This window comes from Ranitomeya imitator, chromosome 8, assembly GCF_032444005.1.
Source record: "Ranitomeya imitator isolate aRanImi1 chromosome 8, aRanImi1.pri, whole genome shotgun sequence".
NCBI classification, from domain to species: Eukaryota; Metazoa; Chordata; class Amphibia; order Anura; family Dendrobatidae; genus Ranitomeya; species Ranitomeya imitator.
Genome location: NC_091289.1, coordinates 97,259,530 through 97,274,074, shown reverse-complemented (window position 1 = coordinate 97,274,074; position 14,545 = coordinate 97,259,530). Strand labels below are relative to the sequence as shown.

At 44.8% G+C, this 14,545-nt stretch overlaps 1 protein-coding gene across 2 annotated transcripts in view; it reads left to right on the top strand.

The window, feature by feature from the left end:
• HSD17B7 (hydroxysteroid 17-beta dehydrogenase 7) overlaps positions 1-14,545 on the top strand; it is a 169,439-nt gene that overhangs the window by 129,523 nt on the left and 25,371 nt on the right. For both annotated transcript variants that reach the window (XM_069737193.1, XM_069737194.1), the window contains one exon: positions 11,909-12,007. In XM_069737193.1, coding sequence (XP_069593294.1) covers positions 11,909-12,007 — 99 coding nt within the window. The remainder of the gene's footprint in view (positions 1-11,908; positions 12,008-14,545) is intronic.

Genomic DNA, 14,545 nt, shown 5'->3' with positions numbered 1-14,545 from the left:
CAAATAGAATACAAATCACACTAAAACACAGCCCACACCTCAGGCTGCACATAAACTACAAATCACACTACAACACAGCCCACACCTCAGGCTGCAAATAGAATACAAATCACACAACAACACAGCCCACACCTCAGGCTGCAAATAGAACACAAATCACACTACAACACAGCCCACACCTCAGGCTGCAAATAGAACACAAATCACACTACAACACAGCCCACACCTCAGGCTGCAAATAGAATACAAATCACACTACAACACAGCCCACACCTCAGGCTGCAAATAGAATACAAATCACACTGCAACACAGCCCACACCTCAGGCTGCACATAAAATACAAATCACACTACAACACAGCCCACACCTCAGGCTGCAAATAGAATACAAATCACACTACAACACAGCCCACACCTCAGGCTGCACATAAAATACAAATCACACTACAACACAGCCCACACCTCAGGCTGCAAATAAAATACAAATCACACTACAACACAGCCCACACCTCAGGCTGCAAATAAAATACAAATCACACTACAACACAGCCCACACCTCAGGCTGCAAATAAAATACAAATCACACTACAACACAGCCCACACCTCAGGCTGCAAATAGAATACAAATCACACTACAACACAGCCCACACCTCAGCCTGCAAATAGAATACAAATCACACTACAACACAGCCCACACCTCAGGCTGCAAATAGAATACAAATCACACTACAACACAGCCCACACCTCAGGCTGCAAATAAAATACAAATCACACTACAACACAGCCCACACCTCAGGCTGCAAATAAAATACAAATCACACTACAACACAGCCCACACCTCAGGCTGCAAATAAAATACAAATCACACTACAACACAGCCCACACCTCAGGCTGCACATAAACTACAAATCACACTACAACACAGCCCACACCTCAGGCTGCAAATAAAATACAAATCACACTACAACACAGCCCACACCTCAGGCTGCAAATAAAATACAAATCACACTACAACACAGCCCACACCTCAGGCTGCAAATAAAATACAAATCACACTACAACACAGCCCACACCTCAGGCTGCAAATAAAATACAAATCACACTACAACACAGCCCACACCTCAGGCTGCAAATAAAATACAAATCACACTACAACACAGCCCACACCTCAGGCTGCAAATAAAATACAAATCACACTACAACACAGCCCACACCTCAGGCTGCAAATAAAATACAAATCACACTACAACACAGCCCACACCTCAGGCTGCAAATAAAATACAAATCACACTACAACACAGCCCACACCTCAGGCTGCAAATAGAACACAAATCACACTACAACACAGCCCACACCTCAGGCTGCAAATAGAATACAAATCACACTACAACACAGCCCACACCTCAGTCTGCAAATAAAATACAAATCACACTACAACACAGCCCACACCTCAGGCTGCAAATAAAATACAAATCACACTACAACACAGCCCACACCTCAGGCTGCAAATAGAATACAAATCACACTACAACACAGCCCACACCTCAGGCTGCAAATAAAATACAAATCACACTACAACACAGCCCACACCTCAGGCTGCACATAAAATACAAATCACACTACAACACAGCCCACACCTCAGGCTGCAAATAAAATACAAATCACACTACAACACAGCCCACACCTCAGGCTGCAAATAAAATACAAATCACACTACAACACAGCCCACACCTCAGGCTGCAAATAGAACACAAATCACACTACAACACAGCCCACACCTCAGGCTGCAAATAGAATACAAATCACACTACAACACAGCCCACACCTCAGTCTGCAAATAAAATACAAATCACACTACAACACAGCCCACACCTCAGCCTGCAAATAGAATACAAATCACACTACAACACAGCCCACACCTCAGGCTGCAAATAGAATACAAATCACACTAAAACACAGCCCACACCTCAGGCTGCACATAAACTACAAATCACACTACAACACAGCCCACACCTCAGGCTGCAAATAGAATACAAATCACACAACAACACAGCCCACACCTCAGGCTGCAAATAGAACACAAATCACACTACAACACAGCCCACACCTCAGGCTGCAAATAGAACACAAATCACACTACAACACAGCCCACACCTCAGGCTGCAAATAGAATACAAATCACACTACAACACAGCCCACACCTCAGGCTGCAAATAGAATACAAATCACACTACAACACAGCCCACACCTCAGTCTGCAAATAAAATACAAATCACACTGCAACACAGCCCACACCTCAGGCTGCAAATAGAATACAAATCACACTACAACACAGCCCACACCTCAGGCTGCAAATAGAATACAAATCACACTACAACACAGCCCACACCTCAGGCTGCACATAAACTACAAATCACACTACAACACAGCCCACACCTCAGGCTGCAAATAGAATACAAATCACACTACAACACAGCCCACACCTCAGGCTGCAAATAGAATACAAATCACACTACAACACAGCCCACACCTCAGGCTGCAAATAGAGTATAAATCACACTACAACACAGCCCACACCTCAGGCTGCAAATAGAATGCAAATCACACTACAACACAGCCCACACCTCAGGCTGCAAATAAAATACAAATCACACTACAACACAGCCCACACCTCAGGCTGCAAATAGAATACAAATCACACTACAACACAGCCCACACCTCAGGCTGCACATAAACTACAAATCACACTACAACACAGCCCACACCTCAGGCTGCACATAAAATACAAATCACACTACAACACAGCCCACACCTCAGGCTGCAAATAGAATGCAAATCACACTACAACACAGCCCACACCTCAGGCTGCAAATAGAATACAAATCACACTACAACACAGCCCACACCTCAGGCTGCACATAAACTACAAATCACACTACAACACAGCCCACACCTCAGGCTGCAAATAGAATACAAATCAGACTACAACACAGCCCACACCTCAGGCTGCAAATAAAATACAAATCACACTACAACACAGCCCACACCTCAGGCTGCAAATAGAATACAAATCACACTACAACACAGCCCACACCTCAGGCTGCAAATAGAATACAAATCACACTACAACACAGCCCACACCTCAGGCTGCAAATAAAATACAAATCACACTACAACACAGCCCACACCTCAGGCTGCAAATAGAACACAAATCACACTACAACACAGCCCACACCTCAGGCTGGAAATAAAATACAAATCACACTACAACACAGCCCACACCTCAGGCTGCAAATAAAGCATAAATCACACAACAACACAGCCCACACCTCAGGCTGGAAATAAAATACAAATCACACTACAACACAGCCCACACCTCAGGCTGGAAATAAAATACAAATCACACTACAACACAGCCCACACCTCAGGCTGCAAATAAAATACAAATCACACTACAACACAGCCCACACCTCAGGCTGGAAATAAAATACAAATCACACTACAACACAGCCCACACCTCAGGCTGCAAATAGAATACAAATCACACTACAACACAGCCCACACCTCAGGCTGCAAATAAAATACAAATCACACTACAACACAGCCCACACCTCAGGCTGCAAATAAAATACAAATCACACTGCAACACAGCCCACACCTCAGGCTGCAAATAAAATACAAATCACACTGCAACACAGCCCACACCTCAGGCTGCAAATAGAATACAAATCACACTACAACACAGCCCACACCTCAGGCTGCAAATAGAATACAAATCACACTACAACACAGCCCACACCTCAGGCTGCAAATAAAATACAAATCACACTACAACACAGCCCACACCTCAGGCTGCAAATAAAATACAAATCACACTACAACACAGCCCACACCTCAGGCTGCAAATAGAATACAAATCACACTACAACACAGCCCACACCTCAGGCTGCAAATAGAATGCAAATCACACTACAACACAGCCCACACCTCAGGCTGCAAATAAAATACAAATCACACTACAACACAGCCCACACCTCAGGCTGCAAATAGAATACAAATCACACTACAACACAGCCCACACCTCAGGCTGCACATAAACTACAAATCACACTACAACACAGCCCACACCTCAGGCTGCACATAAAATACAAATCACACTACAACACAGCCCACACCTCAGGCTGCAAATAGAATGCAAATCACACTACAACACAGCCCACACCTCAGGCTGCAAATAAAATACAAATCACACTACAACACAGCCCACACCTCAGGCTGCACATAAACTACAAATCACACTACAACACAGCCCACACCTCAGGCTGCAAATAGAATACAAATCACACTACAACACAGCCCACACCTCAGGCTGCAAATAGAATACAAATCACACTACAACACAGCCCACACCTCAGGCTGGAAATAAAATACAAATCACACTACAACACAGCCCACACCTCAGGCTGCACATAAACTACAAATCACACTACAACACAGCCCACACCTCAGGCTGCAAATAGAATACAAATCACACTACAACACAGCCCACACCTCAGGCTGCAAATAGAATACAAATCACACTACAACACAGCCCACACCTCAGGCTGCAAATAAAATACAAATCACACTGCAACACAGCCCACACCTCAGGCTGCAAATAAAATACAAATCACACTACAACACAGCCCACACCGCAGGCTGCAAATAGAATACAAATCACACTACAACACAGCCCACACCTCAGGCTGCAAATAGAATACAAATCACACTACAACACAGCCCACACCTCAGGCTGCAAATAGAATACAAATCACACTACAACACAGCCCACACCTCAGGCTGCAAATAGAATGCAAATCACACTACAACACAGCCCACACCTCAGGCTGCAAATAAAATACAAATCACACTACAACACAGCCCACACCTCAGGCTGCAAATAGAATACAAATCACACTACAACACAGCCCACACCTCAGGCTGCACATAAACTACAAATCACACTACAACACAGCCCACACCTCAGGCTGCACATAAAATACAAATCACACTACAACACAGCCCACACCTCAGGCTGCAAATAGAATGCAAATCACACTACAACACAGCCCACACCTCAGGCTGCAAATAGAATACAAATCACACTACAACACAGCCCACACCTCAGGCTGCAAATAGAATACAAATCACACTACAACACAGCCCACACCTCAGGCTGCAAATAGAATGCAAATCACACTACAACACAGCCCACACCTCAGGCTGCAAATAAAATACAAATCACACTACAACACAGCCCACACCTCAGGCTGCAAATAGAATACAAATCACACTACAACACAGCCCACACCTCAGGCTGCACATAAACTACAAATCACACTACAACACAGCCCACACCTCAGGCTGCACATAAAATACAAATCACACTACAACACAGCCCACACCTCAGGCTGCAAATAGAATGCAAATCACACTACAACACAGCCCACACCTCAGGCTGCAAATAAAATACAAATCACACTACAACACAGCCCACACCTCAGGCTGCACATAAACTACAAATCACACTACAACACAGCCCACACCTCAGGCTGCAAATAGAATACAAATCACACTACAACACAGCCCACACCTCAGGCTGCAAATAAAATACAAATCACACTACAACACAGCCCACACCTCAGGCTGCAAATAAAATACAAATCACACTACAACACAGCCCACACCTCAGGCTGCAAATAGAATACAAATCACACTACAACACAGCCCACACCTCAGGCTGCAAATAGAATACAAATCACACTACAACACAGCCCACACCTCAGGCTGCAAATAAAATACAAATCACACTACAACACAGCCCACACCTCAGGCTGCAAATAGAACACAAATCACACTACAACACAGCCCACACCTCAGGCTGCAAATAGAATACAAATCACACTACAACACAGCCCACACCTCAGGCTGCAAATAGAATGCAAATCACACTACAACACAGCCCACACCTCAGGCTGCAAATAAAATACAAATCACACTACAACACAGCCCACACCTCAGTCTGCAAATAGAATACAAATCACACTACAACACAGCCCACACCTCAGGCTGCAAATAGAATGCAAATCACACTACAACACAGCCCACACCTCAGGCTGCAAATAAAATACAAATCACACTACAACACAGCCCACACCTCAGGCTGCAAATAGAATACAAATCACACTACAACACAGCCCACACCTCAGGCTGCACATAAACTACAAATCACACTACAACACAGCCCACACCTCAGGCTGCAAATAGAATGCAAATCACACTACAACACAGCCCACACCTCAGGCTGCAAATAGAATACAAATCACACTACAACACAGCCCACACCTCAGGCTGCAAATAAAATACAAATCACACTACAACACAGCCCACACCTCAGCCTGCAAATAGAATACAAATCACACTACAACACAGCCCACACCTCAGCCTGCAAATAGAATACAAATCACACTACAACACAGCCCACACCTCAGGCTGCAAATAGAATACAAATCACACTACAACACAGCCCACACCTCAGGCTGCACATAAACTACAAATCACACTACAACACAGCCCACACCTCAGGCTGCACATAAAATACAAATCACACTACAACACAGCCCACACCTCAGGCTGCAAATAGAATGCAAATCACACTACAACACAGCCCACACCTCAGGCTGCAAATAAAATACAAATCACACTACAACACAGCCCACACCTCAGGCTGCACATAAACTACAAATCACACTACAACACAGCCCACACCTCAGGCTGCAAATAGAATACAAATCACACTACAACACAGCCCACACCTCAGGCTGCAAATAAAATACAAATCACACTACAACACAGCCCACACCTCAGGCTGCAAATAAAATACAAATCACACTACAACACAGCCCACACCTCAGGCTGCAAATAGAATACAAATCACACTACAACACAGCCCACACCTCAGGCTGCAAATAGAATACAAATCACACTACAACACAGCCCACACCTCAGGCTGCAAATAAAATACAAATCACACTACAACACAGCCCACACCTCAGGCTGCAAATAGAACACAAATCACACTACAACACAGCCCACACCTCAGGCTGCACATAAACTACAAATCACACTACAACACAGCCCACACCTCAGGCTGCAAATAAAATACAAATCACACTACAACACAGCCCACACCTCAGGCTGCAAATAGAATACAAATCACACTACAACACAGCCCACACCTCAGGCTGGAAATAAAATACAAATCACACTGCAACACAGCCCACACCTCAGGCTGCAAATAAAATACAAATCACACTACAACACAGCCCACACCTCAGGCTGGAAATAAAATACAAATCACACTACAACACAGCCCACACCTCAGGCTGCAAATAAAATACAAATCACACTACAACACAGCCCACACCTCAGGCTGCAAATAAAATACAAATCACACTACAACACAGCCCACACCTCAGGCTGCAAATAGAATACAAATCACACTACAACACAGCCCACACCTCAGGCTGCAAATAAAATACAAATCACACTACAACACAGCCCACACCTCAGGCTGGAAATAAAATACAAATCACACTACAACACAGCCCACACCTCAGGCTGCAAATAGAATACAAATCACACTACAACACAGCCCACACCTCAGGCTGCAAATAAAATACAAATCACACTACAACACAGCCCACACCTCAGGCTGCAAATAGAATACAAATCACACTACAACACAGCCCACACCTCAGGCTGCAAATAAAATACAAATCACACTACAACACAGCCCACACCTCAGGCTGCAAATAGAATACAAATCACACTACAACACAGCCCACACCTCAGGCTGCAAATAAAATACAAATCACACTGCAACACAGCCCACACCTCAGGCTGCAAATAAAATACAAATCACACTACAACACAGCCCACACCTCAGGCTGCAAATAAAATACAAATCACACTACAACACAGCCCACACCTCAGGCTGCAAATAGAATGCAAATCACACTACAACACAGCCCACACCTCAGGCTGCAAATAAAATACAAATCACACTACAACACAGCCCACACCTCAGGCTGCAAATAGAATACAAATCACACTACAACACAGCCCACACCTCAGGCTGCAAATAAAATACAAATCACACTGCAACACAGCCCACACCTCAGGCTGCAAATAAAATACAAATCACACTACAACACAGCCCACACCTCAGGCTGCAAATAGAATACAAATCACACTACAACACAGCCCACACCTCAGGCTGCAAATAAAATACAAATCACACTACAACACAGCCCACACCTCAGGCTGCAAATAGAATACAAATCACACTACAACACAGCCCACACCTCAGGCTGCAAATAAAATACAAATCACACTACAACACAGCCCACACCTCAGCCTGCAAATAGAATACAAATCACACTACAACACAGCCCACACCTCAGCCTGCAAATAATATACAAATCACACTACAACACAGCCCACACCTCAGCCTGCAAATAAAATACAAATCACACTACAACACAGCCCACACCTCAGGCTGCAAATAGAATACAAATCACACTACAACACAGCCCACACCTCAGGCTGCAAATAGAATACAAATCACACTACAACACAGCCCACACCTCAGGCTGCAAATAGAATACAAATCACACTACAACACAGCCCACACCTCAGGCTGCAAATAGAATACAAATCACACTACAACACAGCCCACACCTCAGGCTGCAAATAAAATACAAATCACACTGCAACACAGCCCACACCTCAGGCTGCACATAAAATACAAATCACACTGCAACACAGCCCACACCTCAGGCTGCAAATAAAATACAAATCACACTACAACACAGCCCACACCTCAGCCTGCAAATAGAATACAAATCACACTACAACACAGCCCACACCTCAGCCTGCAAATAATATACAAATCACACTACAACACAGCCCACACCTCAGGCTGCACATAAAATACAAATCACACTACAACACAGCCCACACCTCAGGCTGCAAATAAAATACAAATCACACTACAACACAGCCCACACCTCAGGCTGCACATAAACTACAAATCACACTACAACACAGCCCACACCTCAGGCTGCAAATAAAATACAAATCACACTGCAACACAGCCCACACCTCAGGCTGCAAATAGAATACAAATCACACTACAACACAGCCCACACCTCAGGCTGCAAATAAAATACAAATCACACTACAACACAGCCCACACCTCAGGCTGCAAATAAAATACAAATCACACTACAACACAGCCCACACCTCAGGCTGCAAATAAAATACAAATCACACTGCAACACAGCCCACACCTCAGGCTGCAAATAAAATACAAATCACACTACAACACAGCCCAAATACCCCAGGTACACAACACACTGCCACCAATCGCCAAGAAAAATGTGTCATTAGTCCAGTAAGTTCACACAGGACGTTTTTGCTGCTTTTTTTTTGTGCTAATTTTCAGCTGCTTTTTACAGTACCAGCAAAGCCTATGAGATTTCAGAAATCTTATGCACACACATTGGTGTTTTGTTTGATCAGTATTTTGTGTTTTGCTGCGTTTTTTAACATAGAGCATGTCACTTCTTTCAGCGATTTTGCTGCTTTTTTCACCCATTGACTTGAATGGGTGTTGAAAAAACACAGCAAAAACGCAGGTATCATTATTTGCTGCATTTTTGCCACTGAAAATCTAAGGACATTAGCCTGGACAAAGAGAAAAAAAAAACGCACCAAATACGCACCAAAACCTGTGTTTCTGATGCAGCTTCTTTCCTGCCAAGAAGATTAGGTTTTGCTGCAGAAAGAAAAGCAGAGAAAAAATGCTCTGTGTGAACTTACCCTAAGGTACAAGACCAAATGCTCTCAGGTCCTATGTAGCTTTTTGCAGGATGTCCATGGTGAAGCTGATAAGTGATTTGTGTGTTGTTTGACTGGACTGTTAGGGTATGTTCACAAGTTCCTGATTTCCCTTTTTTTCAGGACTGAAACCACAGCTCTTTGCAGAAAACGCAGGTCCTTTTTTTGGTGCTTTTTTGATGCATTTTTTGATGCAGTTTTCTATGCAGAGTCTGTGTGTTTTCTAGGAAGTTTTTTAGGGTTAAAATGGCTGAAAATACCCTAACCCTACCCCTAACCCTACCCCTAACCCTACCCCTAACCCTAACCCTATTCTAACCTTAGTGGAAAAATAAAAAAATTCTTAATTTTTTTATTGTCCCTACCTATGGGGGTGACAAAGGGGGGGGGGGGTGTCATTTACAATTTTTTTTATTTTGATCACTGAGATATAACCTATCTCAGTGATCAAAATGCACTTTGGAACGAATCTGCCGGCTGGCAGATTCGGCGGGCGCACTGCGCATGCGCCCGCCATTTTGCAAGATGGCGGCGCCCAGGGAGAAGACAGCCGGACGGACACCGGGAGGCCGGGTAAGTATAAGGGGGGGGAGATTAGGGCACGGGGGGGGGGCATCGGAGCACGGGGGGGGGCATCGGAGCATGGGGGGTGGGATCGGGGCAGCCACACTCCGCCCACGCACTTCCGCCCGCTTCCCCGCACTTCCTGCTGCAGCGGTTCGGCACCACAAACCGCAATAAAACCCGCAGATATATTTTTGATCTGCGGGTTTTACTGCGGGTTTGACCTCACAATGGAGGTCTATGGGTGCAGAACCGCTGCGGCTCCGAAAAAAGAAGTGACATGGTACTTCTTTTTTACCGCGGCTATTCAGCGCGGTTTTTTTTCCCGATTCACGCATCATGTGCACAGTGGTTCCTGTTTTCCATAGGGTACAATGTACTTTACCCTGCATGGAAAACAGCTGCGGAGCCGCAGCGGCAAAAACGCTGCGGTTCCACAGAAAAAAACGCACTGTGTGAACATGGCCTTACTGTAATTCTCTGCATCATTTTATGCAAAGAAGATGGGATTTACATAAATCTTGTGCCAATGTTTTTTTCTCACTTTATTTTACATATATTAAACCATAAACCATTATGTGTTCACATACAATGTTGATCAGCTTCTAATATTTCAGCTCATCATATTATTATATCAAAATAAGGTGAAAGCGAAGTGGAAAGCCCAGCACAGCTCTGAACTAAAGCGATCTGCTGAATATTGGCACCAGTTATTTCAAACCAGGATTATTCAACATAACTTTTTTTAATTTTTTTTAATTTTTTTTTAAAGGGACACTGTCACCTGAATTTGGAGGGAACAATCTTCAGCCATGGAGGCGGGTTTTTTGGGGTTTTTGATCCACCCTTTCCTTACCCGCTGGCTGCATGCTGGCTGCAATATTGGATTGAAGTTCATTCTCTGTTCTCCGTAGTACATGCCTGCGCTGTGCAAGATTGCCTTGTGCAGGCGTGTACTATGGAGGACAGAGAATGAACTTCAATCCAATATTGCAGCCAGCATGCAGCCAGCGGGTAAGGAAAGGGTGAATCAAAAACCCCAAACCCCCGCCTCTATGGCTGAAGATTGTTCCCTCCAAATTCAGGTGACAGTGTCCCTTTAATGATGGCTACATGTATTTTCGGATATTGATTAATCTGTGGGGCTGCACTTGTCCATGTGCTCACACGGATCTTGTGTTCACGTGACTTGTCTGTTTCTTTCTGGCAACACGGCTGTCAATGTGCACATGGTGCAGAAATGACTACAGCAGAAATGTCTGCCGCAGATACGGTGTGTGTGTGTGTACACATTCAGTGACACTTGTGAAGGCTTTTCATATTTCAATTTCAATACTGAATAGGAAATGGTAGAAAACAGAAAGGCATGCTGTATAAATCTAATTGTATTTTTTTTTTTTTAGCTTTGGCTTTTTAGTCATAAACCCGAATCTCTTGATCCATTGGCAAAATATCACAGCTGCACATCAGGATTAGGAAATAATTATGTTGTGCCACTAAAGGTTAGTATACCCTAACTTTCAAAAGTGGAAAATGAAATGATATTCATTGTGTATATATTGTAGCGATTTCACTCACTCAGCTGCGACGGCTGACACTCAGGAGACGTGTTCCTTTAAAGTTCACTGGGTTTATTGCTTCATAAACCATGTGGCAAAACAACAGAAAGCAAAATAGCCTTTAGTTCAGGCAAAGGGAAACAAGGGTCCAGTTCATCCGGCTCAGTCCTGAAGCCGAACACACTCAGGAGGGTTTCACCTCCACACATATCTGCTGTGTAAAGGATTAGCCTGTCTTATATAGGACTAACCACACCCAGTAATCTATCACATGATTAGCCATGTGGTCTGACATCACCACAGGTCCTGAAACACAAATATATGGTTATATAAAACAACGCAATATTCCGGGCTACATTACAGCAACAAGGCACTTATGTGGCACATACCTCCCGTCGACTACACACCCTTTAGCCATGCTACATACCTCCCCCCTCTGCCTAAAGCCGTGGGGCTTGGCACTTTCTCCCACTAAACAAGGGATTCTTGATAGGGCATCCGCATTACCGTGCAGCTTTCCGGCCCGATGTTCCACATGGAAACTGAAGTCCTGCAGGGATAAGAACCAACGGGTGACCCTAGCATTTCTACCCTTCGTTTCCCTCATCCACCTAAGTGGGGCATGGTCGGATATCAGTCTAAATTTACGTCCCAGCAGATAGTACCGTAATGTGTCCACTGCCCATTTTATGGCCAAGCACTCCTTCTCAACGACTGAGTAGTTCTTTTCAGATGAGGACAGCTTCCTACTCAGATAGAGAACAGGATGCTCCTCTCCATGTAGTTCTTGGGAAAGGACTGCTCCCACCCCAACATCTGAGGCATCTGTCTGAAGAATAAACTCTTTCTTGAAGTTTGGGGCCATCAGAACGGGTTGCTTACACAAAGCGTTTTTCATTTCTTGGAAGGCTGACTCTGTTTCTTCGGACCACTTAACCATTACTGGTTTTGTCCCTTTTAGCAGGTCAGTCAGAGGCGCAGCCATCGTGGCGAAGTTTGGGATGAACCTCCTGTAATATCCCACGATTCCCAGGAAGGCTTTAACTTGCTTTTTGGAAACTAGTTTTGGCCACGTTTGAATTGCCTCCACTTTACTGATTTGGGGTTTTATTTCTCCGTGACCCACTATGTATCCAAGGTACTTAGCTTCTTTTCTTCTTTACCCAAGGCACACTTCTTCGGGTTTATAGTAAACCCGGCCTCTCTTATAGCATCCAACACCGCTTGGACTTTCTCCAGATGACTCTCCCAGTCCGGGCTAAAGATGACGATATCATCCAGGTACGCAGCAGCGTAGGCCTTATGGGGTGCAAGGACTCTATCCATAGCCCTCTGGAAGGTCGCCGGAGCTCCCTGTAGGCCAAACGGCATCCGGGCATACTGGAAGCATCCATCAGGTGTCGAAAAGGCTGTCTTCTCCTTGGCTTCCTGCTCCATGGGGATCTGCCAATACCCCTTTGTCAGATCCAAGGTGGATATATATCTGGCGTGCCCAAGCCTTTCGATGAGCTCATCAACACGGGGCATGGGATAAGCGTCGAACTTGGAGACCTCATTCAACTTCCGATAGTCGTTGCAAAACCTCCACTCTCCATCAGGTTTTGGGACCAGGACAATTGGGCTTGACCAACCGCTCTTGGATTCCTCAATGACTCCAAGCCTCAACATACGCTCCACTTCCTTGGAGATAACTTCTCGACGAGCCTCAGGAATACGATAAGGTTTCACATTCACCCGCACATGGGGCTCTGTTAGGACCTCGTGCTCTATGACCTTCGTGTATCCTGGCAATTCTGAAAACAGGTCCCTGTTTTTCTGGAGTAACTCCCGGCACTGCTGTTTCTGGGTTTTCGATAGCGTCTCTGCTATAGTAACCGCTCCAACCTCACCTTCTGGGTTGCTTAATAATGACGGAGTTACTGTCGGCTCTCTATCTTGCCATGGCTTGATGAGGTTGACATGGTAAACTTGGAATGGTTTCCGTCTTCCTGGTTGGTGAATTTTATAATTTACCTCACCAAGTTTCTCGACAACCTCATATGGCCCTTGCCATTTGGCCAAGAACTTGCTTTCCACCGTTGGAACTAACACCAGAACTCGGTCTCCCGGATTGAACTGCCTCACTCTTGCAGACCGGTTGTAGACCCTGGCTTGAGCTTCTTGTGCTTGGAGAAGGTGTTCTTTCACGATAGGCATCACCTTTGCAATCCTCTGCTGCATCAGGGCCACATGCTCAATGACGCTTCTGTGGGGCGTGACTTCGGCTTCCCAGGTTTCCTTGGCTATATCCAGGAGTCCTCGTGGATGTCGGCCATATAGAAGCTCAAACGGTGAGAACCCTGTGGAGGCCTGTGGAACTTCACGAATGGAAAACATCAGATAGGGTAAGAGACAATCCCAGTCTCTACCGTCTTTCTCTATAGCTTTTCTCAGCATGCTCTTTAGAGTCTTGTTAAACCTCTCAACAAGACCATCTGACTG